General features: G+C 42.5%; 1 protein-coding gene across 1 annotated transcript in view; it reads left to right on the forward strand.

Annotated features, from left to right (window-relative positions):
* Positions 1-23: 23 nt before the first annotated feature.
* Positions 24-23,347, forward strand: part of Gna13 (G protein subunit alpha 13) — a 39,695-nt gene continuing 16,371 nt past the window's right edge. The window contains exons 1-2 of the mRNA XM_005350647.3: positions 24-461; positions 2,795-3,021. Of these exons, the coding sequence (XP_005350704.1) occupies positions 179-461; positions 2,795-3,021 (510 nt within the window). The 5' untranslated portion in view covers positions 24-178. The remainder of the gene's footprint in view (positions 462-2,794; positions 3,022-23,347) is intronic.

Below are 23,347 nucleotides of genomic sequence, written 5' to 3' on the forward strand. Positions count from 1 at the left end.
CCTCCCCCGGCCGGCGCGGCCCGCCCTGGCGAGTCAGTCCTCGGGTTCCCTCCCTCCCCGGGCGCGCTCGGGCCGCCGCTGCGCTCCCCGCCCTCCAGCCGCCTTGCCGGAGCCACCCGCTGCCGGAGGAGGAGGTGGAGGAGCCGCAGGGGCCCGCCGAGGCGGCGGCGGCGGCAAGATGGCGGACTTCCTGCCGTCGCGCTCCGTGCTGTCCGTGTGCTTCCCGGGCTGCGTGTTGACGAACGGCGAGGCCGAGCAGCAGCGCAAGTCCAAGGAGATCGACAAATGCCTGTCGCGGGAGAAGACCTACGTGAAGCGGCTGGTGAAGATCCTGCTGCTGGGTGCGGGCGAGAGCGGCAAGTCCACCTTCCTGAAGCAGATGCGGATCATCCACGGCCAGGACTTCGACCAGCGCGCGCGCGAGGAGTTCCGCCCCACCATCTACAGCAACGTGATCAAAGGTGCGGGGACGCGGCGGGGCTCGGGGACCCGGGGACCCCTGGGGAGCGGGGGCCGGGCACCGCCCTCACCCGCCAGTCCCGAGTCTGTGGAGACTGGACCGGACCAGATCGGTCGGGCGAGCGAGCGGGTGGGCGCGCCTCGGGCACCGTCCTGTGCGCCGCTGTGCCCTGGTTCTTTCGATCCGGGACGCCCCGCTGTCCCCCGTGCTACCCCAGTGTGGGTCACGGTCGGCCCCGCACCCCGCCGCTGGCCTCGCCCCCTCCGAGAGGGAAGTGCGGCGAGCAGGGTGACTCCGGGCAGCAGGGCGACTTGTGTCCTCCCTGCACACCGGACTTGCCCATCCATCAGCAGTCCCAGGTCCTACACTCCCGTTCCTTCCCTCATCTCCCGTCCCTGGTGGGTGACCCTAGTAACCGGGTCGGATACCCTTCCAGCTCTAGGCTTCCTAGGCCACCTCTTGAGTTAAGCAAGTTCTGGAACGGTCGCAGTGAGGAAACTTTTTTTTTTTTTTGCCCTGAGACTCTTGTCAAGGGCATAGAGTGACAGCCTCTGGGGCCTTTTGGGGCAAGAGTACGAAACTCAAGGGTGCTGCGTTTACTGAACTGGCATCAGGAAAGCCTTTTTTTTAAAAAAAAAAAAAATTTAGCGGCGCGAGTGGTTTTATTCCCCCCCCCCTCCAGTGATACAGGATGTTTGTAATCACAGTTCAACATGTTGCACACTTTATATCTTTTTTTTGCTTAATAACTTGGGACAAGAGAAAAAAAAGGCATCATTTCTAATACTTAAATGAATGTGAGTTTAACTGCAAAGACTCTGCCTTAAAAGTCGTAGGAGACCATACAGGAGGTAGTGAATATGGGTAGTGTTGAATCATGGACTTTACAAATTCTATTTGACAGTATTTTAAAATTAAAATATTGTTCCTCTTTGTAAAAGACACGAAGTCTTTTTTATCATTCAACGAAGCCATGGAGGTGGCTTTTATTTTGTCATTTAAAATGTCACCTTTCGTATATTTTCTTTGGTGTCAAGTATCTTCTACATAAAAGACATCAGCAAAGTTGAGGTACAGTGCCTGATGTTTTGTGTGATTAAGGAGTCACCCTGTTTTATCTGGGACTTGGAAACAAACTTTAACATTGTAGGTCTTTTCAGGTTGTTATGTGGCTGCTTTTTTTTTTTTAAAGTGGGTTTTTGTTGTTCAGGAAGTACATAAAGCAAGCCCCTTCATGTCCTAACTCCTTCAGGATTTCGATTGGGGGGAAAAACTAGAGAGGGGGACATTGTAGGGCAATGAGGGGAGAAGGCTGGACCAAGAGCTCACAGTCCATGGCTCTTTGCCAATGGATCTCTGCAGTTAAACTGTAAAGGATGGTTGGGTTGTATTTAGTCTGCCTTAATGTTTAGCACAAAACTAATTAAGGTCTCTTCTAAGGCTGTAAACTGTACCTTGCTAGTCCATAATTGAAGGTACCTTTGTATCCTGCTGCAGTTGAACTTAAAGAATTATGTTAATGAATGGACTCAGGTATTCACTGTGGGTAAGGTAAACACCTGGTTTTTGATAGACACTGGGCCTAAGAACTACTTTGAGCATTATTGTGTGATGAAGTTTAAGTCTAGCTAAGCATCTTATTTTCTTGAGTTGGTTATGGTCAGAAAACTGAAAGCAAAACAGTTTGGGGTTTTTTTTTGTTTTTTTTTTTCAGTATCCAAAGAAATGACTTCCTAATAGACTAAGACAGAAGTCATAGTTTAGTGATAGTATTGAGTGCGAACTGACCTGAGTAAGTGGAAGCCCCTGTTTGTGTATCACCTTGCGATTGGTTTTCCTATTAGACTCCTGTAAAGCCAGCAGATGGCTGTACTGATTTGAGGCATGGTCGTGGGAGGCTCTAGTGTGTCATAGAAGACCGTGTGTGTAGGAGCAGGACCCTGTCTGCACAGCGAATAGTTCTTCGCCTGTGCCGGGCTGTCTGGAGCCTGGACTTGGGGCTAGGCCACATTATTTACTTTTCCGTCTCTGATTTTGACTGTCTTCCACTCCAGAAGTGGTTTTATGATTGCAGTGTATTAAAATCCTTCCGAAAGAGTGATTTTTGTTAGTGATATTACTTTCCAAGGCTTCTAATTTTAAGACAACGAACAAACGTTTTTTAAACTTCTGAGAAGATAAAGGTTCTGTTTCTGGTCTCCATTTTGGAAGTGGGGGTTCTGTAATAGCTAAAAAAAAATTTAAGGAACCAATACTGAATAACGCAGGGGTCAAAGATCCTGATGGTATCTTAATGACTCTTCCTCATTTGTCTTTTTCTCTTTTTAAACAAAGGTATGAGGGTGCTGGTAGATGCCCGAGAGAAGCTTCATATTCCCTGGGGAGATAACAAAAACCAGCTCCACGGCGACAAGTTGATGGCATTTGATACCCGTGCCCCCATGGCTGCCCAGGGGATGGTGGAAACTCGAGTTTTCCTGCAGTATCTTCCCGCTATAAAAGCCCTGTGGGAAGACAGTGGCATACAGAATGCCTACGACCGGCGCCGGGAGTTCCAGCTGGTAAGACATGCCCTTCCCTAAAATGTATCTATTTCTGTTTGTGTGTGTGTGTGTTTATGAGGGGGAGGGCATCTGCATGCCATAGTACACATATAGATGACAGGACAACCTGTGGGAGTTGGTTCTCCTCTAGTGTGTAGGTTATGGGCATAAAACTCAGGTTCTCAGGCTTGGTGACAGATGCCTCTACCTGCTGAGCCACCCTCGCTCTGAAGCGACTTTTAGTAATGTCTGGTTTAGCACCTCTTACAGACTTCCACAGTGTAATCTATTAGGTAAACGATGTAGCCTCAAATGTTGGTTTGCTGTGTGTGCTTTTTACTAAGCAAGTTTAAAAACTATGGTCCACTCTATAGATTTAATGAAGCTATTATACTGGCTAGGAGGTAAAGTCATAATGACCTTCTGATGACCTTTCTTTTTAAAATAAGTCCTGTGAGTGAGTCTAGTTGTTTGTATGTGCCATTTAGCCTCTGAGGTTCTTATTTTATAACAGAGATAAGTTTGATATAAAGAGATGAGAATCTTTTTTCCTCTTTGCTTTGTAGACCAGGCTGGCCTTAAACTTTCAGTGACTCTCATTTCTCTGGCTCCTAAGTGCTGGGATTACAGGCATGAGTTCCCATGCCCAGATGAGAGACTAAACTTTTAACAGTAAATACTCTATAAAATATTTTATAAGAAAGGAAATATTGTTGCTGTGCTCTTGTTTTACATGGGAAATAATTTCCATTTATTTTTCCTCCTTTATCTTAAAACAGATTATGAAATACTTCATAGCTTTTATGCACTATTGAAGGGTAGGAAAGAAGGATCTAAGCCAAAGTTAAAGATACAGCATGTTTGGGGATGGCTCATACCTATGTTCTTAGTTCTTTGTAAACGAGAAGCAGAAGAATCATAAGCTCCAGGCCAGCCTGGGTGACACAGCAAGGCCCTGACTTCAAAAACACAAAACCAAGAATTGAGACAAAATTTTTAACCAAATGTTTTATAATTTAATTGTGAGCACTTTGATCGTATTTGGTTCTGTTTGCCAAATTCCATCGGCAGTAGCCAGTGCACAGTTTAGAGATAGTTCAGATCTGAAGTGCTTTCCTGTAATATAATTAAAGTGACAGTTAAAAGTAAAACTGCCTAGGAAATTGTTTGAGGATGTATGTCGCTGACGTTCGAGTGACTCCCAAGGGTGTGGCTAGGCAAGGATGCACAGCAACAGTCTTCCTTGGTACAGTCCAGGCTGGTCTAGAAAAGTTACAAGAAAGGTTTATGATACCTTTTTTACAAAACCCATGTCTTACATCCTTAGTGTAGCATATGCTATGTGCTGGCTAGGACAGTTCATTCCTGTATATATCATTTCTAATTCATGTATTGAGCATCCAGCAGCATTATACATGAAAAAGGATGAATTCCTCAAGTCACCAGATTTCTGGTTATTTTTGACCTTTGGTCCCTGTTGTCATTGTATTTTCTGTAGACTTGCTTGCTCTCCACATATTCTTTCTCATTGCTCCCTTCTACCACCCTCCTGTTTAAGGGCAGCTTATTATCCTCCTTGGTTTATTTTCTCAATAGACACATTTTCCACTGTTTTCTCAGATGTTTATCTTCCCAAGGCCAGGGAAGAAGCAGCCAGCTCCACAGTAAGCAGTCAGTACACCCTGAATGAATAAAGGAGCAACAGTGTATCTGTTCTTTCCCTCTCGATTGTCGGAGGCCTATCTAATGGAAGGAAGTTGGGATGTCACAGTTTCAGAGTCTGTGCTCTCACATCTTATTATCATATCAGGGTCTGTGTCATTGTTGAGAAAGGCACATGTATGTGTTTTATTTATCGAAGAGCAAACAGAACCACTCAGAATGAAGACCTCTGTATTCTTGACTTGACCCAGCTAATGTTTCAGTAGAAGAATGCTATCAACGACAGGGAAAGGCGGGTTCCAAAAATACTTTTTTTCTCTGATAAAGAGTAGAGGCACAAGAAATGAGAATAAAGCGAGATCTGCTGGTAAGCTGGAGGCAAGCATTTCTCACCTGAGTATATTTTCAGCACTGTCAGTAGTATCTGGCCCGTGGTAGGCACTTGATAATTGTATTTTTTAGTGGGCTGTGGTGTCTGGCACTAAGAAAGCATGCTGCTAATTTAAACCCTTCCCCAGAGGCACCATCAGCGCCTTCCCCCATCCTGCCGACCCCTGGGTGCTGTCTTTTCTCATCTGTAACTTATGATGTACTCGCCCCTGCTTTCTTCCTGCGCTGTCCGTTATTCCTCTCAGACTCCAGAAGTCATCTTGTTGAAACTCAGAGGATTCTGATAGTTCCTCTGCTGTTAGAACATGCCTGTTGTGGGTAAAGGCTCCAGCTAGCTTCACTGTGATTTCAACAGTATAATTGATAGGCAGCAGGACATACCCTATAACCTCTTGATTCCTATGTGTCCTGATTTTCCACTTCCCTAGCTCTCTTTATAGTGTTCTTCTGCCAGGACTTTTCTGGGTCATGTGTGTTCATTAGCTGTTCCTTCCATTGGAGCAATGGTATAATCAGATTTTAAAATATTTTTAATTGAAAATTTTTGATTTTTTTATTATTATTTTATGTGTGTTTTGCCTGCATATATGCTTAGTGCCTATGGTGGTCAGAAGAGGATATTGAACTTCCTAGAACCAGAGTTATGGATGATTGTGAGCCACCATACTTGAACTGTTCCCCTCCTCAACAAATAATTAAATAAATAAAGATCTTTTAAAGGTTTTTCATTTTAGCCATTGGTTGATTGTATTAGACTTCTTACTGCAAATTGAAATGAGAAAAACTATTGACAGTTTTAGAGATCCTTTCATATCTTACATTTTGCTTAAGCTGAGTGAGTACCTCTTGGTTTTCAGACAAGGAAAACGGTAGCAATGCTGCAGCAGACTGCTCATTTATTAGTTGTAATTTTGGGTGCTAATAGGATTTTTTTTTTTTTCCAAAATTCTCACGTCAAGCATTTCCTTTTCTGGTTAGTTTCCATTGTGGGTAAACTAAATAGCTTATGTGGAAAAGAAATGTCCTAGAATCACATTGCTGTCCAGATGTCAGGTGCTAACACATCCAGGGTAGTATGTTGGAAGAAGTGCTCTCTTAGCTACCTACACTGAACCTTGGCTGTCAGTTCATGGTCGCCTATCGCTGTGCTTGTGACACATCTTGTCCTTTGAAACACTTCTACAATGACAGTGGCTAGGGCACTTGGTAATGTGGATGACAGCCTACGTGAGTTGGCTGGGTGGAGGACTGGCTGGGTATGGTACAGCTGGCAACACAGTCAGACTGACAAAATGCCTGGAGTCACCGCCCACTGGTCTCTTAGTTAAGCTTGCAGTTACAGTTAAGCAGTGTAAGCAGCACTGGCCATAGAGGACAGGACCGGGTGTATGACAGTGGGAGGAGCAGGGGACAGCTTCCTAGTTTCTGTAAACAGTTTAGCTTTGTCAGCATTAGTACAGTTTCCTGTAATGGCCAGTCTGCCCTTGCCGCTCTTGAAATCAAAACTGTTCTTGTTAATCATTCATTGTCCCTTCTGGGGGGCTTGAGTTTTCTTGCTCAGATGGTACATACAGTTTGTTACTTCTCTAAGCTGATACGGTTATTGATGGAGACAAATTGTCCTGCAGTCTATGTAGCAAAGTATTTTGCTACATGAGTGGTCTGTAAAAAGAAGCTGAATGTCACTTAGTCAACTAAGTAAAGCTTAGAAACTTGTGTTTTGGTTGGTAAAATATTTTTGCTTGCACTGCAGCACTTATTAGACACAGAATACCATCTGAGTCTTTTGTTTATTGTTTATTCTTTAACACAAATTTGGATTTGCTTTAAAAGGTGATTGAAGCCAGGCTGAAGCAGGAGGATCTTGATTTGAAAACCAGTGTAGGCTGTATAGAGAGTTCAAGGGTTCTATTGGAGACCCTGGAGAGGGCCAGGGGAAAAGAACCAGAGACCCTAGGGGTATGCCTGGGCACTTGACACTTTAAAGGGTAGTACTGTGCCTTCACTATCACTCTGACAGAAAACAGTTACTGCTGAGTAGTTGGTGCTGCTGCTAATGTGTTTATCAAATAGGAAAGTCTCACTATGACTAGTTTAGTTGTAATTGGGCTTTAGTTTCAGAATTGTGCTTCGTGGTGGACCTAATCCAAGACAAAAGTTTATGAGCTCATTTTAAAGAAAACACAGTTCAGGCACTTCCTGGGTGGACTGTTCCCGTTCTTCTTTACAAATCGGCTTCAGCGTAAACAAGCTGGGGGTGGCTAATTTTCTAGAGAGTTAATTGTTTAGTACCTTAATGTTTGGGACAGTCGGTTGGTAGTTTTCAAGTCACTGTTGCATAATTATCCCCTGATTCCTCACTAGCAGACAGTGATGAGATACTTGCCCTTGTTCTCAGCTCATAGATGGAAAAAGTCTGAAGCCTCGGCATAGGTTCCTTGATACTTTGGTTCCCGGACCTAGTAAATGATAGTAGACTGCGAAGTGGGAGTCCTGTCTGCTCCTCCCTGCTCCATCACTCCTTGCCCTGCCACTGAACCCTTCTGCAAGCACTCAAGCATTATGTCCCTGGAACAGTTGTCTTTCCTCTCATTTCCAGCCTTTTTTGGATCCTCTTTGCCCCATATGACCAGCATGTTTCTGTTGAGTTCTAGTGCATTGCTTTGAGTATGTGGAAGGTTTGTTTATGTTTGGCTTTGCAGTGATATTCACGTCCTTTTTTACACTCTGAGTGTTCATAATGTTTTGCTAACTAACTTAAGAGTTAGGACAGACGTACTTTTACCTAACATTGATAGTAAGCTTGCCTACTTGGAGTGGTTCATTAACTGCATAAATGATCTTGGGGCAGTTTGAGGCTTCCCTTCCTTAAAGCTCATTGCCGTAAGAATCCTCATCCAAGGTGGTGTCTTTTCTGAAGACGCCACTGAAGACTGCCTGACTTGTATCTTTTTCCCGGATTTGCTTTTGCTTTGGGGAGAAGAGTATCAGGACAGGCTCTTATTGACGTGCTTCTCATATAGAGACGTCATGTGACCATACTGTGTGTGTATGAGCATCCCAGCCAGATTGCTGCTCGTCACAGATCTGTGTTTTGGTCAGAAATGACCTAATTTTAAAAATTATATTTCTGGATTTATAGTCACTTTTGTTTCCCTGCTTGAACATACTTCATTCTTAGTTCTAGCCTCGTGATACCGTTTATCTCTGTCTGTATTAGGCCTGCATTTTTACAAGATGCTGCTTTTCGGAAGACTTTACAGCCACAGGAGCAAAGCTGCATTAGAGTGGTTGACAGATCAAGGAAATAGTTTTGAGGACTGGACTTTACTGGACTTGGCTAAAGTTGGCGATATATCATAGTGATGGTAGTTAATCTTTCACATTTAATTGGTCTTCGTTTGGAAAACTGCATCCAAGTTTTTGTTTATTTGTTTGGGGTACCCTGTGATCCTCTTGCTCAGACTCCTGAGTGCAGGGAATACAAGCTTATTGCACCATGCCTAATTCAAGATTTCTGAATCAGTGCAGTGGATGAACTTTCTCATCCTTATTGTGTCTGTAATGGGCATAGATCCCTTGGGCAGAATTTCTCTGTTGTTTTACTTTGCTTTGTGGTCCAAGCACTCCGGCCCATGTACTTCGTTATGCTTTTCTTTCCCATACTCGTTAAAAAGTTAACCACTTTCAAAGAATGAAACCTTTTTACAGAGGCCTTAATGTGATCCCTTACTTTTTGAGGTGGCTTCTGACTGGTGGGCTAAATGTAGAGCAAGATAGCTTGTCAACAAGAATCTTCCCTGACTGTCAGTCTAGGTGTGACCTAGGGCAAGTTCCTCAGCCTCTCTCAGTCGGTTTCATGACTATGGAATACAGATTGCTATGGGATGTATTATCTGTTGTGAGGATTACATGGGGGATGAGCCATGAAAGATGATAGCATGTTGCCTGGCTGAATATAAATGACAGTGTTATTAATATTAGCCATTAATATTCCTTATATGCCATGTGCACATAAGTAGCTGTCAAAAGAAGTACTGTAAGCTTTGATTGGTCTTACTATTCTGAACTGGATTGCTAACATAACAGTCCTGAATCTGAATAAAGTAGAATGTATGACTTACATTCTTGGTACATCATGTTATTTATTTCCACGAGGACCACACATCCAAAGGAACTGAGGTGCTCTTTGGCACATTGGCTCTTGCTGCCTTTTAATAGAACTTTGCTTGGTTTTCAGATAAAATATTTATGTGTGCCTGTGTGGTTTATGTATAAATTGTATTGCCATGTCCAAGTAGGTGCCCACAGACGTCAGAAGAGGTCAGCGGATCCCCTGAAACTCAAGTTATAGGCAGTTCTGAACTGTCATTGGGTGCATATTTGTAAATGGTTGTAAAAATAAATTCTTTAATTCTGAAGAACCAAGTGTAATTCAGGTCTAATATCCCTTGTCTGAAATTATTGAGATCAGACATGTTGGGGTTTTAGATTTTCCATCTTTTTTATTAGCATACATATAGTAAGGGTGGAAGCCAAGCCTACATGTGAAACTTCACCTGTACTTCCTACACACTTTGCCTGCATAGCTGAAGGTAACTATATAGTTTTTTAGAAGTGTGCCTGTGTTTTGACTGGAACTTGTCACATGATGCTAGACATGGAAATTTCCACTTGTGGCATCATATCAGTACTTTAAAAGTTTGTATTTTGGAGGGTTTCAGATTTTAGGTAATCAGCCATTAATGAAAATAAAAATGACTTTCTTAGCATTGTATAGACTTTTGATGAACGAAGTCACCATGATCTCATTTTCACAATGGAATTTCTAGCCAGAGTTAAGTAGTTTGGAAACCATGTTCCTGAGAGCTTTAGCTGGCTGGGTTGGGAGAAGGGCTCAAATCCCTGTTCCTGCTTTGAGTGTGCTAACAGGTGCCAGTGCCCTGCTTGCCATCTCACTGAATGCTTTCTCTCTCCTCCCTTTCCCCTTTGTCTCTGTCCCCTCTCTATGACTGTCCACACACAGAGAAGTGTACCCTTTCCTGCTCTGTCATTTCCTCTGCTTGGCAGAGGTCCCATGAGTTCCCAGGTTACAGAGGGTAATTAACCTTCATTTCCAAGGTTAAAAAAAAAAATTCCTACATTCCTATTTTTTAAATACTCTGTTAAAAATGGTTTTAAGTGTTATGGATTTTTGTGAGATAAACAGCGTTTTGTACAAAAATAACTATAAAAAACCCAATTAGTTTAATTGAGAATTTCTACTTTGTCTTGATAAAGGAAAACAGATTTCACATTTGTTCTCCCTAAACAAAAAGAAAATAGCTCTTGATGACAGCGTTTAAAGACAGTATTAATGCCTGGGTGATGGTGGTGCACACCTTTAATCCCAGCACTCAGGAGGCAGAGCCAAGCAGATCTCTGAGTTCGAGGCCAGCCTGGTCTACAGAGATAGCCAGGTCTATGCAGACAATCTGTGTCTCAAAAAAAAAGTATTAATAAACAAAAACTGTCTTATTAATAAATTATCCTGTCTTTACTTCCTCAAAGGTTTTGGGTTCTTTGAACCAGAAAAATTATATTTATTAAGACCTTTTTTTTTTCTTTGAGACAGAGTTTCTCTGTAGCTTTGAGGCTTGTCCTGGAACTAGCTCTCGTAGACCAGGCTGGCCTCAAACTCATAGAGATCCACCTGCCTCTGCTTCCCGAGTGCTGGGATTAAAGGTGTGCACCACCACCACCTGACTAGAACATTTCTTTTTTAAGAAGAAAAAGAGCTAAAATGAATAAGTAGAGTATGGGACTTTGGTTTTTTAACACCCTGGGGTACTATTTTCTAGTCTTTGAGTAACTTTTAAAAATACGAGTGTCTTGCCTGCATGTATGTTTGTGCCCACTTACATGCAGTATACACGGAGGCCAAAATAGGGTGTCAGATCTCCTGGGATGGGAGCTCTGGGTGGTTATTAATCGCCATGTGGGTGCTGGAGGTTGAACCTGGGAGAGCCACCAGTGCTTTTAACTGCGGAGCCATCTTTCCAGTCCAAAATAACTAAAATTTTTCTCTGAATTTCTTCCATCTCTACCTCCCTGCTGTTTGTTTTCAGGTAGGGGCTAGTATAACTCAGTCTGACCTTGAACTGTGTAGCCAAGGGTGTTCTTGAACTAATCCTCCTGACTCCACATCTCAAGTGATGGGAATATAGATATGTACCACCACACCTGATATTTATCTACTCATTCATATGGAGGGTTTGCCTGCATGTATGTCTTTGTAGCACATGCTTGCGTGATGCCCTTGGAGGCCAGAAAAGGGTATAGGAATGGAGTTACAGATGGTTGTGAGCCAATTTGTGTTGCTGGGAATCAAACCTGGGTCTTCAGGAAGAACAGCCAATGCTCTTGATTGCTGTACCATCTCTCCAACCCTTTTCTACCTCTATCTGTCTGTTGTCTGTCTGCCTGCCTGCCTCTGTCTGTCTGTCTATCATCTGTTATGGTGGTAGGGCTTGAGCCGAAGCATCGAGCACAGTGGACAAAGTGCTCTATCCCCGAAATACATGCTCAGTGTCTGTCTGTCTGTTTGTTTTTTTGGAGAGAGGCTCTCACTGGCTTGCCTGGCCTAGAACTTGTAAACCTCCTTTCTCAGCTACTGTGCCTGACTCCCAAGTGCTTTGTATTCTACATTCTACTTTGAGACAGAATCTCACTACATTTCTTTTTGAGACAGGGTCTTACTCTACAGTGCAGACTCGACTGGAGCTCACTAGGTAGCTCAGGTTGGCCTCTGTCCTCCTACCTCAGTCTCCCCGGTGTTGGATTACAGGTGCAAGTCATCCCTCACACGATGTTTAGATTGTTTCTCAGTTCAAACGGCCTTGACCTTAGAATCCTGCTTCAGTCTCCAGGAATTGGGACTGTAGGTGTGCTCTCCCAGCTTAAAAATGTTTTTGTGTGTTAAGTAGGGTAGAAATTGTAGGGAGAATTTGTCACCTATTATTATGTGATTTTTGCTTAGCCTTCAGCCTGAAGGATGTGTAAGTTTGTTATCCATTCGCTATTAAGAAAAAGAGTTGTGGCTAATACTAGTAATGAGCAGCTGCCCACGGTTTCCATGTCACTGGGGGCGGTTTGCTTGTGGTTGCCCAGCTAACTGCTGCAGTAGACCTGACAAGTGAGGCAGTGGGCATTTACATGATGTTTATTCCAAATAATTAAATTCTCTATGTTCGCAAAGGCACAAAATACTAACTATCCTAATCAAAAATGTTGAACAATGGGCTGGAGATATCATACATTTGCCTGGTATGAGTAAGGTCCTGAGTTCAACGCTACATACTTAAATCTAAGATGAATGATGGGATTTAGCCAATTCAGTTATAAATCTTGCTATACAAATGATTGGCTACTTTTGACTATTGCTAATTTGCCATGTTTGTAAGTAAAAATTATTTCCTTCAGCTTTAACCTTAATGTATGATCTCTTAATCTGATTTAAAAGTTTTATTTCATAACAATTAAATTTTTATAGGAATATGTCTATGTCTGATGTTTTATGTGGTGTGTATGTGTATGCACATGTTCGCTCAGGTATTAAGGTATGGAGTTATTACTTTTAATTGTCTAGTTTCATTATAGTCTGTTTTCTTTCCTCAAATGTGGAGCATAAAAAGTAAATGTAAAAAAGATGATGAGGGTAGGAAAGCCCGGGGTAAGAGAAAAGCAGGCTGTAGGGTTCCTAACAGTTCTGTGAGCACACCTGGCAGGCTTACAGTCACATGCCGTTGCACAGTCATTGATGGGGCAGTTACCAGTCACACACCATTGCACACCCATTGATGAGGCAGGTATCTTTTTGCAGGCTTATTTGCGAGGGGACCAAGTAAAAATAATCTCTTTGTTGGTCACAGATGTTAATTGGAGTTAATTATGGTAAGTAGGCAAACATATATATTTATACGTATGATCAGTACTCCAAATGAAACCATTAGGAAGGAAGAAGACACCCAGAATTCGGTTCAAAAAAGGTGCTCTTTTTTTTTTTTTTTCCTCTGTAGCTTTAGAGCCTGACTGTCCTGGAAGTAGTAGACCAGGCTGACCTCAGACTCACAGACATCCACCTGCCTCTGCCTCCCGAGTGCTGGGATTAAAGGCGTGCGCCATCACCGCTGGTTTAAGGAGGTGACATTTATTTAAGACTTCATACATGAGAGGCATATCAGCCAGGCATGGGGGAAGCTGGAAGAGTTCCTCAGGCAGAAGGAGGAGTCCGTGTGTGAAGTTGGAAAAGCTAGTTGCTCATCAGAAAACTTGTTCACTGTTGTGGAGGGGCCTGACCAGGTGCAGGAGGCTGGTGGCTGCTGGTTACTGTCTGGCTGTAGTTCAAACTTGGGGATTTCTGAATGCAGTGGGAAGCCACCAGAGGACCTTGGCAAGACAGGGAGGCTGCTGGGCCTGTGCTGGGTGTAGCAGTCTGACTGGGAGAGCTACAGGAGGAGCAGTGCCTCTAGGTGGATGAGACACTTCGGAGTTTGACACACGAGTCTGAAGTCCAGGGTAGAGTTTGGGACTGGAGAAGTTTGTGAACTTTTTGTTTGCATTGTACGTGATTTATCAGAATATAAGGTGTACAAGCAGAGGGCTACCCTAAGGAACCTTGGCGTCTTTTGAGAATGTTCAGAGGCAGAAGTCATATGAAAAGGAGAAGTGTCCTGAAGTGTAGTAGCACAGCACTTGGGAGGTCGAGGCAGGAGGATTGCCTGTTGTGAAGTCACCTAGTTACATAGTAAGACTAAACAAACTAAACACTTTTTTTTTTTAAAGAGAAGAGCTGCTGCAGGGATTGGGAAGTGTTTGCACAGAACAGAGGGAAGCTGATAGCAGGAAGGCTCTGGCTGGCAGGTGACACGGGGAGGGGAGGGGAGGCCAGACTGGATGTGCCTGGGGAGGGAAGGGAGGTGAGGAAGTGGAGAAGACTCTCTTGAAGCCGGGCTGACTGCTCTCATTTCCCTTTTGCAGCACTTTCAAACACCTGGCTTAGCAAGTTGTGGTTTTTCAGAGCTTTTTAAAGTTCAAGCACATTGTGCTTGTATTAACCAATATCTTTGAATTGCACTCAAAGAGAGTTAAAAATGAGTTAATAGGCCAGATAAGGGCTCTGGGTATAGCTTAGCTGGTAGAGAACTTACCGAGTATGCCCAGAGCCTAGGATTTGATTCCCAGCACCACATAAACTGGGCATGGTAGTCCCATACCCATAATCCTGACACTTACACATGGGGGAACATGATCTCAAAAAATACAGAAGAGTTTCTCATTTTTTTTACAGCTGTTCCTTCATGTCCTTAGGAGTCTGGTAACCGCCTCAGATAGGAAAATCTTAATGTGCAGTCTCTGGTATAAAATGCATATAACCGAAGTACAACCTGCCATGTGCTTTAAATTGCCTCTGGCATAATAATGCTGCATACAGTGTAATGCTGTGGAAGCAGCTATTGCACGTTGTTGTTTTAGGAATAATGACAAGAAGAAAAGAGTGTTTTCAGTGCACATGGAATTCTTGCTTTGCCATGTAGTCTAGGCTGGCCTATTAATTTGCAGTCCTGTGTACCACCATGCATGGCTCCAGATGGAAACCTTTTTTCTGGCATTTTAGACTTGGGTTGGTTGGGTCTGTAGATATGGAACCTATGAATGAAACTGTACTGGAGTGTTTTACATGTGATTCCTCCCATTTAGAGAAGTGAGGGCAGAAATGTGGTCAGTGTATACCTGATGCCCTTCAGTTCTTCATGAAGCATGCTTTGAGTACTTGCTGTAGGTAGTGTGTTGCGGGCCCAGAGCTCAGGTGGATTGCTAGTTTGCTATGCTGGAGTTCTCAGTACTAATGAAGAGGAAGGAGTACAAGTCGGCAGGATTCGTGCTGTTATTCACTGCTCTGTTTGTAACTGGGTTTAGCTTAGAAAGGACCTCAGAGAAAGCAGTTTTGTTCATGATTCAAACCCAAGGCTGTGGAGCTCCATAGCCCATTTGTGATTGGTTCTCAGTTCCATGCTTTTCTGCTTCTCATGCTAACAGAATTAGCCAGATCGTGATTTAGAGACAGGAACTGATGTGATCAGATACGTTTTGAGCTAATTTGCACATTCGGCAGTATTTGAAATATTTTCAAGTCGCCTTGCTTTGCTGTCTGATAGGATTCAGGGATGAAACAAATAGACTGGGTGGAACTTCACTGTTGGGAAGAAAGCTTAGGAATATGGAGCTCAACTAGGAGCGAAGCCGTCTGGGTTTTACTGTCACCTGCTTCTCATTTATTAGTTAATGTTAATTATTCCGAAGTGTTTGAGTTTGGGGTTTGTAGCATATCCTTGATGAGCCAAACTTCCCATAGGGTCTGTGGGGTATCAGGAAGCCTCTGACCACTGTCCCCGTGGAAACCACAGGAGATTGACCCAGGGTGGGGGATGTTGGAAAGTTGCATGTTTCCCCCTTCTCCCCTTTCTTCCTGCTTGCTTGCCAGCAGTGGAAGGCATTGATTTTTGGAAAATGGCAAAAAGAAAAAAAAAATGTAGTACCAAAGACTTCTAGTTGTGGCAAAGTGTGATTTTTTTTTCCTGTGTGTACGTATGTGCGTGCACGTATTAGAGAGCATTTACACAAACACGTGTTTGTGAAAAGAGGTCTGTGAGCATTTGTGTGGGGGGCACTTGTATGGAGGTCAGAGGAGAACTTGTGAAGTTGATTCTGCCCTACTGTGTGGGCATGGGCTGTGCTCTGGTCGGCAGGCTTTGACACACTAGTGCCTTTACCCACTGTCCTTTGCTTCTGTATTGCTGTGATAGGACACGTAGGGGACGACAGGGTTTACTTTAGCATGCAGGGTATAGCCGGTCCCTGAGGGAAGGAACCTGGAGACAGGAGCAGAATGAAGCAGGCCATGGGTTGCCCAGTTTGCTCTCCTGTACTACCCAGGACAGCTTTTCCAGGGTGGCACTGCCTCTAGTGGGCTGGGCCCTCCTAGACTAATCAAGAAATATTCCATACATTTGTCTACGGGTTATCTGGTGACAGTAATTCCTCGGGTAAGGGGCCTCTTCCCAGATGATTCTAGCTTGTGCCGAGTTGACAAAACAGAACACTAACCAACACATGCACTGAGCTGTCTGTTCTTTATATGGTTTTCAGATTGTGTATGATTGGCTCTTTTCAAAAGTTTAACATTGAAGCATTTTTCAAGGCTCAGAACTTTAACCTTTATTGTATTGAATGTATTACATGAGAACTGGAGAGTAGGAAGGTTGTTCACTTCTTGGAGAAGATGACTTAAATTTTATTTTAAGGTTTATTATTTTTTCCTTGTGTGTGTCTGAATGTACACATGATGCATCGTGTGCACAGGCACCCAGGGAGGCCAGAACAGGGTGCGAGACCCCCTGAAAATGTCACAGGCAGCAGTGGCATTCTAAACTATTCATGGTCTCTAGGGGTAAAAAAAAAATCACACAGTGATGCTCTATACCATCTGAGACATCTTTGTTGCTTGACATTGGTTTTCTTCCACTGGTATTTGAATACATACTGGGTACTGAGATAAACTCTTTGGTACTCTGTCCAGCTTCATATCCTGCCCTTTATGGTTGCAGCATTAGCATCTCCTGGAGGTTATTTTTCTCCATACCAGTAGATTCTTTAGATATGGTATGAACTTTTTACTTCAGTGGGAGATTCTTAGGAAGCCAAAGTAGTGATTCTAAACAGTACCGTATGGGATAAATCTTACCATACTGCTGTCCTGTTGGTCAGAGCTATTCCACGTCTGCAGCGTGACTGTCCTTCCCATGTTAAGTAGGTTTTACTTTCATGAGATACTGGCAGAATTGAGCACCTTTGTAGGACACACATTTATAAACGCAAGTAGGGATGGTTGGATCTCTGTTCTTCCAGGGTAAATAAAGCATTTTAATAAAGTAAGGTACTTTCTTTTTATGACTTCTGTAGCAGGGGAATTACTTTTAGTAGATAAATTACATCAATTAGATTACTACCCTCATCTGAGCGGTGGTGGCACACGCCTTTAATCCCAGTACTGGGGAGGCAGAGGCAGGCTAGTCACCTCTGAGTTCAAGGCCAGCCTGGTGGTCTACAAGAGCTAGTTCCAGGACAGGAACCAAAGCTACAGAGAAACCTTGTCTTGAAAAAAAACAAAACAAATAAAAAGATTATTATCCACAAATGATTTTGGTGGTAAATCTAAAACATTTGACATAAAGCACTTACTAACTGAGAGTCGTGGCAAGTTAGTAGCCTGTATAATAAAGTTGATGGCCTGGCTCTTTCCACGGGTGTCTCTCACACGCTGCTTGTTACCACAGTCTGTGCGGTAGAAGAAGTAGACTAAACTTGGGTTTAAATAAGCCAGAGGTAGTATTCTTGAGGAAATTTTTGCTTTGTTATAAACTATCTTAGATTGGTTTAGGAAGATTTATTTTGAAAAAAAATACTGAGAGTTAATGTAACTGACTAATTTTGACTCTTAGAATTGTTAAATATGATATGGAAAATGCTAGAAAGAAATTTGAAATCTTACTAACTTAGAGGTAGTTGGTTTGGTATACTGACAGAATTAATCATCTCATTAACTTAGAGGGTAGTTGGTTGGTATATTGACAGAGTTCATCTCACTAACTTAGAGGTAGTTGGGTTGGTATACTGACAGAGTTAATCTCACTAACTTAGAGGTAGTTGGTTTGGTATACTGACAGAGTTAATCTCACTAACTTAGAGGTAGTTGGTTTGGTATACTGACAGAGTAAATCTCACTAACTTAGAGGGTAGTTGGTTGGGTATACTGACAGAGCAAAGGGGAAATTGCAGTTTCTTTTGCTATCAGTAAATATTGTTGTGTTCCTGTGATGGGAGGTACTTTACATACACTTACAGAGGTGACAGTAGTGTACTGTTTGTATAACATCAAATATTTTTCTCCAGAGAAAAGCAAGATGAAAATTTAAAAAAAAAAAAAAAACTTCAGAGATATGGATCAATAAAAGAAGTTCCTTGAAACCACGCAAGAGGAGCTGTTAGAAGGGCAGAAGTGAAACAGACCGGGATTAACAGGCATTATCCTCCCTCCAGTCTCTTGTTAGGATCTTGCTCTGTAGCCCAGGCTATACTCATTCTGTAGCCCAGCCTAGCCTTCATTCTAGAACCCTCCTGCCTCAACTCCCTAGGCTTCTAAGAAGCTGCAATTACAGGCCTATGCCAGTAGGCCCTGCAAAGTGAATAATGATTGATTAATGATTGATTGATTACAGACCTATACTACCATTCCCCACAAAGTGAATATTGATGAATGGATAGATTTTTCTTTTGAATTTTGATATTTTTAATGATTTTTGACAGAAGATCAAAATCTTATTAGATGATGGCAGTAACAACTGAAAGAGGCTCAGAAAGAAAAAAATGTAACCCTTTAAAAATCTTTTTAATGCTTTTCAGTGAAAACTTTTTCTCATTTAAAAGCATACCTAATTGCCTTGCATTAAGTTTTTCACATTTTATGAGATGAAGCAATGATGGTTTGTCTGAGTAGATGTTTTATTCCCCCAGTGCTGGGGATTAGGTTTGCTAACTAAACACTGAAGCACAGAGCTAATTCCCAGTGTACAAACAATCAGATTTTAGTTCACCTTCTGACTCTCCTCATAAAGTCTGATACGGTGAAGTTAAGACATATATAATACATGCTACCTACAGTTCTTATTGGAATTTGACATCTGTCCAATGTCCTTGTATGTGTATTTAGAATGTCTGCTTGTGGCAAGAACCTTCCACATTCCATATGATCTGTGGCTCCCCCTAATCCTGCAGACGGAGACCTGAGCTAGGCCCTACCATGCCTGGCTATTGGTTAGAAGACAATTATTCAGATACCTAAATATCTGTACAAGTTTCACCATCATCCAGTCCCTTCAGTCCTGTTGGAAAGCCAGTAAGCTGACGCAGTGGGTAAAGGAAGTGCTTGCTGCCGAGTCTGACAGCGTAGCTTTAGTCCCAGCACCCACCCATGTTGTAGAAGGAGTTGTTCTCTGACCTCCACACATGCGCCACCGCTTGTGTATGTGCACATGCACGCACACACACATGAATAAATGTGATTTTAAAATTCTACTTGTATATTCTCTTTTGTAGCCCTGATCACTTTTCTTGTGTGCCTTTTTGTTTGGCAGTAACATTTAACGATTGCCCTTACACTGAAGATCTTTGAGTTTTGTTTTTATATCATCTTGATACTGTAACTTCCAATAATGTTTTTCATGAAATCAAGACATACTAAAAATAAATAAATGGACTTTTGCTTTGGAAGAACTTAGCCACATACACTTAAGTTCATCTCTTGTTTTTCTGTTTTCTGTGCTTATCTTTATAAGCAGATAAAACTTAGTATTCATTACTCTAAAAACCATCATTCCATATGTTACAGTCTCAGTGACTGGCGTTTGTGGAAATACAAGATAGAAACAGGATGTCAAAAAGGGGAAGTTACAATACAAAGCATCCAGCAGATGTTCTTCTGGCTGTTACTATGTACCAGATAATAACCCCATTCTGGAATACAGAGAGCAAAAGTTTAAGTCTAGGTGTTTCCATAGGAGACCATTTATCAAACGAAGGTACTCTGGGATGCACAAACCCTCAGTACAAACAACAGAAGGGTATGATTCCTGAGGGCGGGCAGGGCAGCTGGGAGAAATGCAGTCAGTGGAAAGAAAGAGTAAAAATGAGTGTATCTTAAATTCATGTTTCTTCAAGAACTGATTCTTACTGGGGAAAAACCAAGAATTTGAATCTTGCCCCTAAAATAGTTTTCTTTCAGTCTCTGCTCCTTAAATTAGTCTTGGATAAACCATACATAGCTTCTGTCCTTCAGATTTTTCAGTTCTATAAAATGGGCAAGTCTAGCTGCTCTGCAGACTCTTCAGCTTGGATTCTCTCCGTCTCTCCCAAGAAAAGTAAGGTCCTTGGGTAGAGACTAGAAGGATTTGTGTCTGACACTAGTGTGGGTACAAAGGAAGGAAGGTGCACAGCTCTTGCAAAAGTACAGGTTGAACCTCAAGCTTTTCTTTTTCCTGAGTTGGCCTGATAGTCGTGTAGTCCAGGCTGTCCTTGAACTCATGGCATCTTTCCTGTCTCAGCCTCAAGTGCTGGGATTTACAGGCATTTGCCACCATGTCTAGCTTTGGGGCTCATTCTTAAAATAAAAACAGGAGATAGTATAATCCCTTGGTGTTCAAACTAGTAATTCTGGCCCCCTGGGTCAGTATTTATCACTGAGAACAATGTCTTCTTCTTGTTCTGGGCGATTCCCAATAAATAGGGATTTGCCTGGGTTTGGGTTTGGCTTTTTTTTTTTTCTGTTGTTGTTGTTGTTATTGACAAGGTCTTGCCAGCTGGCTTTAAACTCACAGACCCTCCTGTTTCAGGTTTGGAGCTTACGGGTATGGCTCACCACAGTTGCCCGGTAGATTTTAACCAAGCAACATAAGTAGATTGGATCTTTGGTCCTTCTCTATTCCCAGAGTTTTCTCCAAAATCATTCCCTCAGCAATCCCAGTCAGATGAGCTTCTCGATAGTGAACCTGTGTCTAGCCCTATCCTCGAGCCTCCACTTACTCTTCATTCATTCGCTCTTTCACTTTAGACCAAGCTGCTCCTAAACTCCAGTAGAGCCTTGATTTCTGTGTGAGTCTGCGTCCATGTGTGACTCCACTGAATTATGAAGAATATGCAGTGTTGCTTAAAACCTACTCTTGTAATAAAATGAAAGTAAATTACATTTCTAACCTAGAGTCTTAGTGGCTTGGCATTTTTAATCACACCTTTTTATTATTATTTAATTTTATGTGTATTTGTATTTTGCTGCATGTATGCCTGAATCACATGAGTGCCTAGTGTATTTGGAGACTAAAAGGGCTTCAGATCCCTTGGAACTAGGATTACAGATGGTTGTTAGCTGCCTCATGGATGCTGGGAATTGAACCTGGGTCTTCTGGAACGTAGTGCTCTTAACCACTGAGCAATCTCTAGCCCTTTTTATCAGGCTTTCAAAGATTTGTTTTTTATAGTTTTTAACTTAATTAAATTTAATGAGTGTGTACACGCATGTGACTTGTGCAAGCGCCTACGGAGACTAGAGGCATTGGGTCTTCTGGAGCTGGAGTTACAGGCATTTGTAAGTTGCCTGATATAGATGCTGGGAACTAAACTTAGGTCCTCTGGAAGAGCAGCGAGTGTTTTTAACCCCTGAACCATTTCTCTAACCCTTACCAGGCTTTTTAAAAGTTCATTTTGTATAATCACAAAAGAAGAAGTTATTTTTAAAATGTATGTGGAGATATGAAGTGATGCCAAGGATGACTGCATCAGAATCTCTTCTCTTGCAGCTTCTAAGATTTGGGCATGACAAATTTTTAGTAGACCTGAGAACCTGTGTTATGTTAATAAGCACGTCAAACAGTTCTGGTCTGTACCAGTAAGGACCATTTACCTAAGCTGGGTGTGGTTGCACCAGCTATGTAGTCCTTAGGCCGAAGCAGAAGGATCACTTAAGCTCAGGCATTCAGGCTTCCAGGCAACATAGCATGACTCACCTCAAAACAAAATAGGTGTTTGACATGCTACCACACACCTTTAATCCCAGCACTTCCGAGACAGAAGCAAGCGGGTCTCTGAGTTTGAAGCCAGCCTGGTCTACATAGTGAGTTCGAGGACAGTTAGGTTTACATACTTACACACTATGTCTCAAAATAAACAAAATAAATTTCTAGAACACATTTACTAAAGGGCCAAATAATGTAGTTGAAACTTCTCATGCCAAGATATAAGATGAAAAGCATTACTGTACTAGTCATACCTAAGTATTATAAGAGAATACAAGTTTCTGCAAACTTCCGTAGCAGTACAATTCAAAATGCAATAAAATTATGTATAGCTTTTTGTAAGAGTGGCTTTACTGACCAGAAGAATCAAGTTATTTTTGCCTGTTCAGGCTCAATGCTTACTGTTACCTGCAAAATCCGTTGTAAATATTCACCCATTAATGATGATGTGTAATAATATTTTACACATCTGATCCTTGAAAATGTCTTTGGTTAGGGATGTATCTCAGTATTTACCTAGCATGTGTGAGAACCTACTCTCCATCCTCAGAGCAGCAAAGTGCAGATAGACATTGCCACGTGAGCATGCGATCTCATTGAGTGCAGTTAATTCTTCAAAAAAAAATTTGCGGGTTTTTCCCACTGAGCTTTCTAGCGTGCTGTCATTGCATGCTAACCTCTTCTGCTAGAAGGCTGGGAGAAGCTTTAGTTTGCAGTTAAATGGCTTTTGTGCCTGTATTAGGATTTGAAGGATGCCTCAGGAATTGAAGTTAGAGTTTGGAACTGGACATGCGTCGTAAATTTATGTGACAATGGGGATTCACTTCCTTTTTACCACAGCGAGTGTATAAAAACAGTTTGACGTTGCTAGAGATTCAGTCATAATGCCAGTTGTTGAGATGGATTTACCAGAGTATAAGTGTCTCTAAAATAGACTGTTTTGCCTTATAATTTTAGGTTGAACTCCTTCAAGAATAGAATCTACTCTTCCCAAAGCTAATTTCAAAAACCAGTGCTCAGCAGCAGTGGTTAAGGGTAGAGTTTGTCTAGAAGAAGAAAGTCCATTTCATCCCCTTGCTCAGAAAGTTTAGTAAGTGTCTCCACTGAACTTGTAGTTTGGTTGTGAGCCTCGCCTTTAGCGGCTGAGCCATCTCAGCCCACAGCACTGAACTTGCCAAGGGTGCATCAGAACACTCATTTCACCCTCCCTTCACCTTTTCTCTGTTAACACTGGGCCACATGTTGTTCATTTTGGCCTCAAACTTGCTATCAAGCAGAGGATGAACATGAACTTTGGTTCTCCTGCCTCCTTCCAAGTGCTGAGGTTACAGGTGTGTGCCACTGCACCTTGGTGCTGAGGGTCAGACCCAGGGTTTCATGCATGCTAGGCAAAGTGTTCTACCAACTGAGCTATGTTTCCAGAATACTGACTCTCTCTATTTCTTTTTTTTTTTTTTTTTTTTTTTGTTTTTCGAGACAGGGTTTCTCTGTGGCTTTGGAACCTGTCCTGGAACTAGCTCTGTAGACCAGGCTGGTCTCGAACTCACAGAGATCCGCCTGCCTCTGCCTCCTGAGTGCTGGGATTAAAGGCGTGCGCCACCATCGCCCGGCTCTATTTCTGACAAAATTCC

Source organism: Microtus ochrogaster, chromosome 7 (genome assembly GCF_000317375.1).
Source record: "Microtus ochrogaster isolate Prairie Vole_2 chromosome 7, MicOch1.0, whole genome shotgun sequence".
Taxonomy (NCBI): domain Eukaryota; kingdom Metazoa; phylum Chordata; class Mammalia; order Rodentia; family Cricetidae; genus Microtus; species Microtus ochrogaster.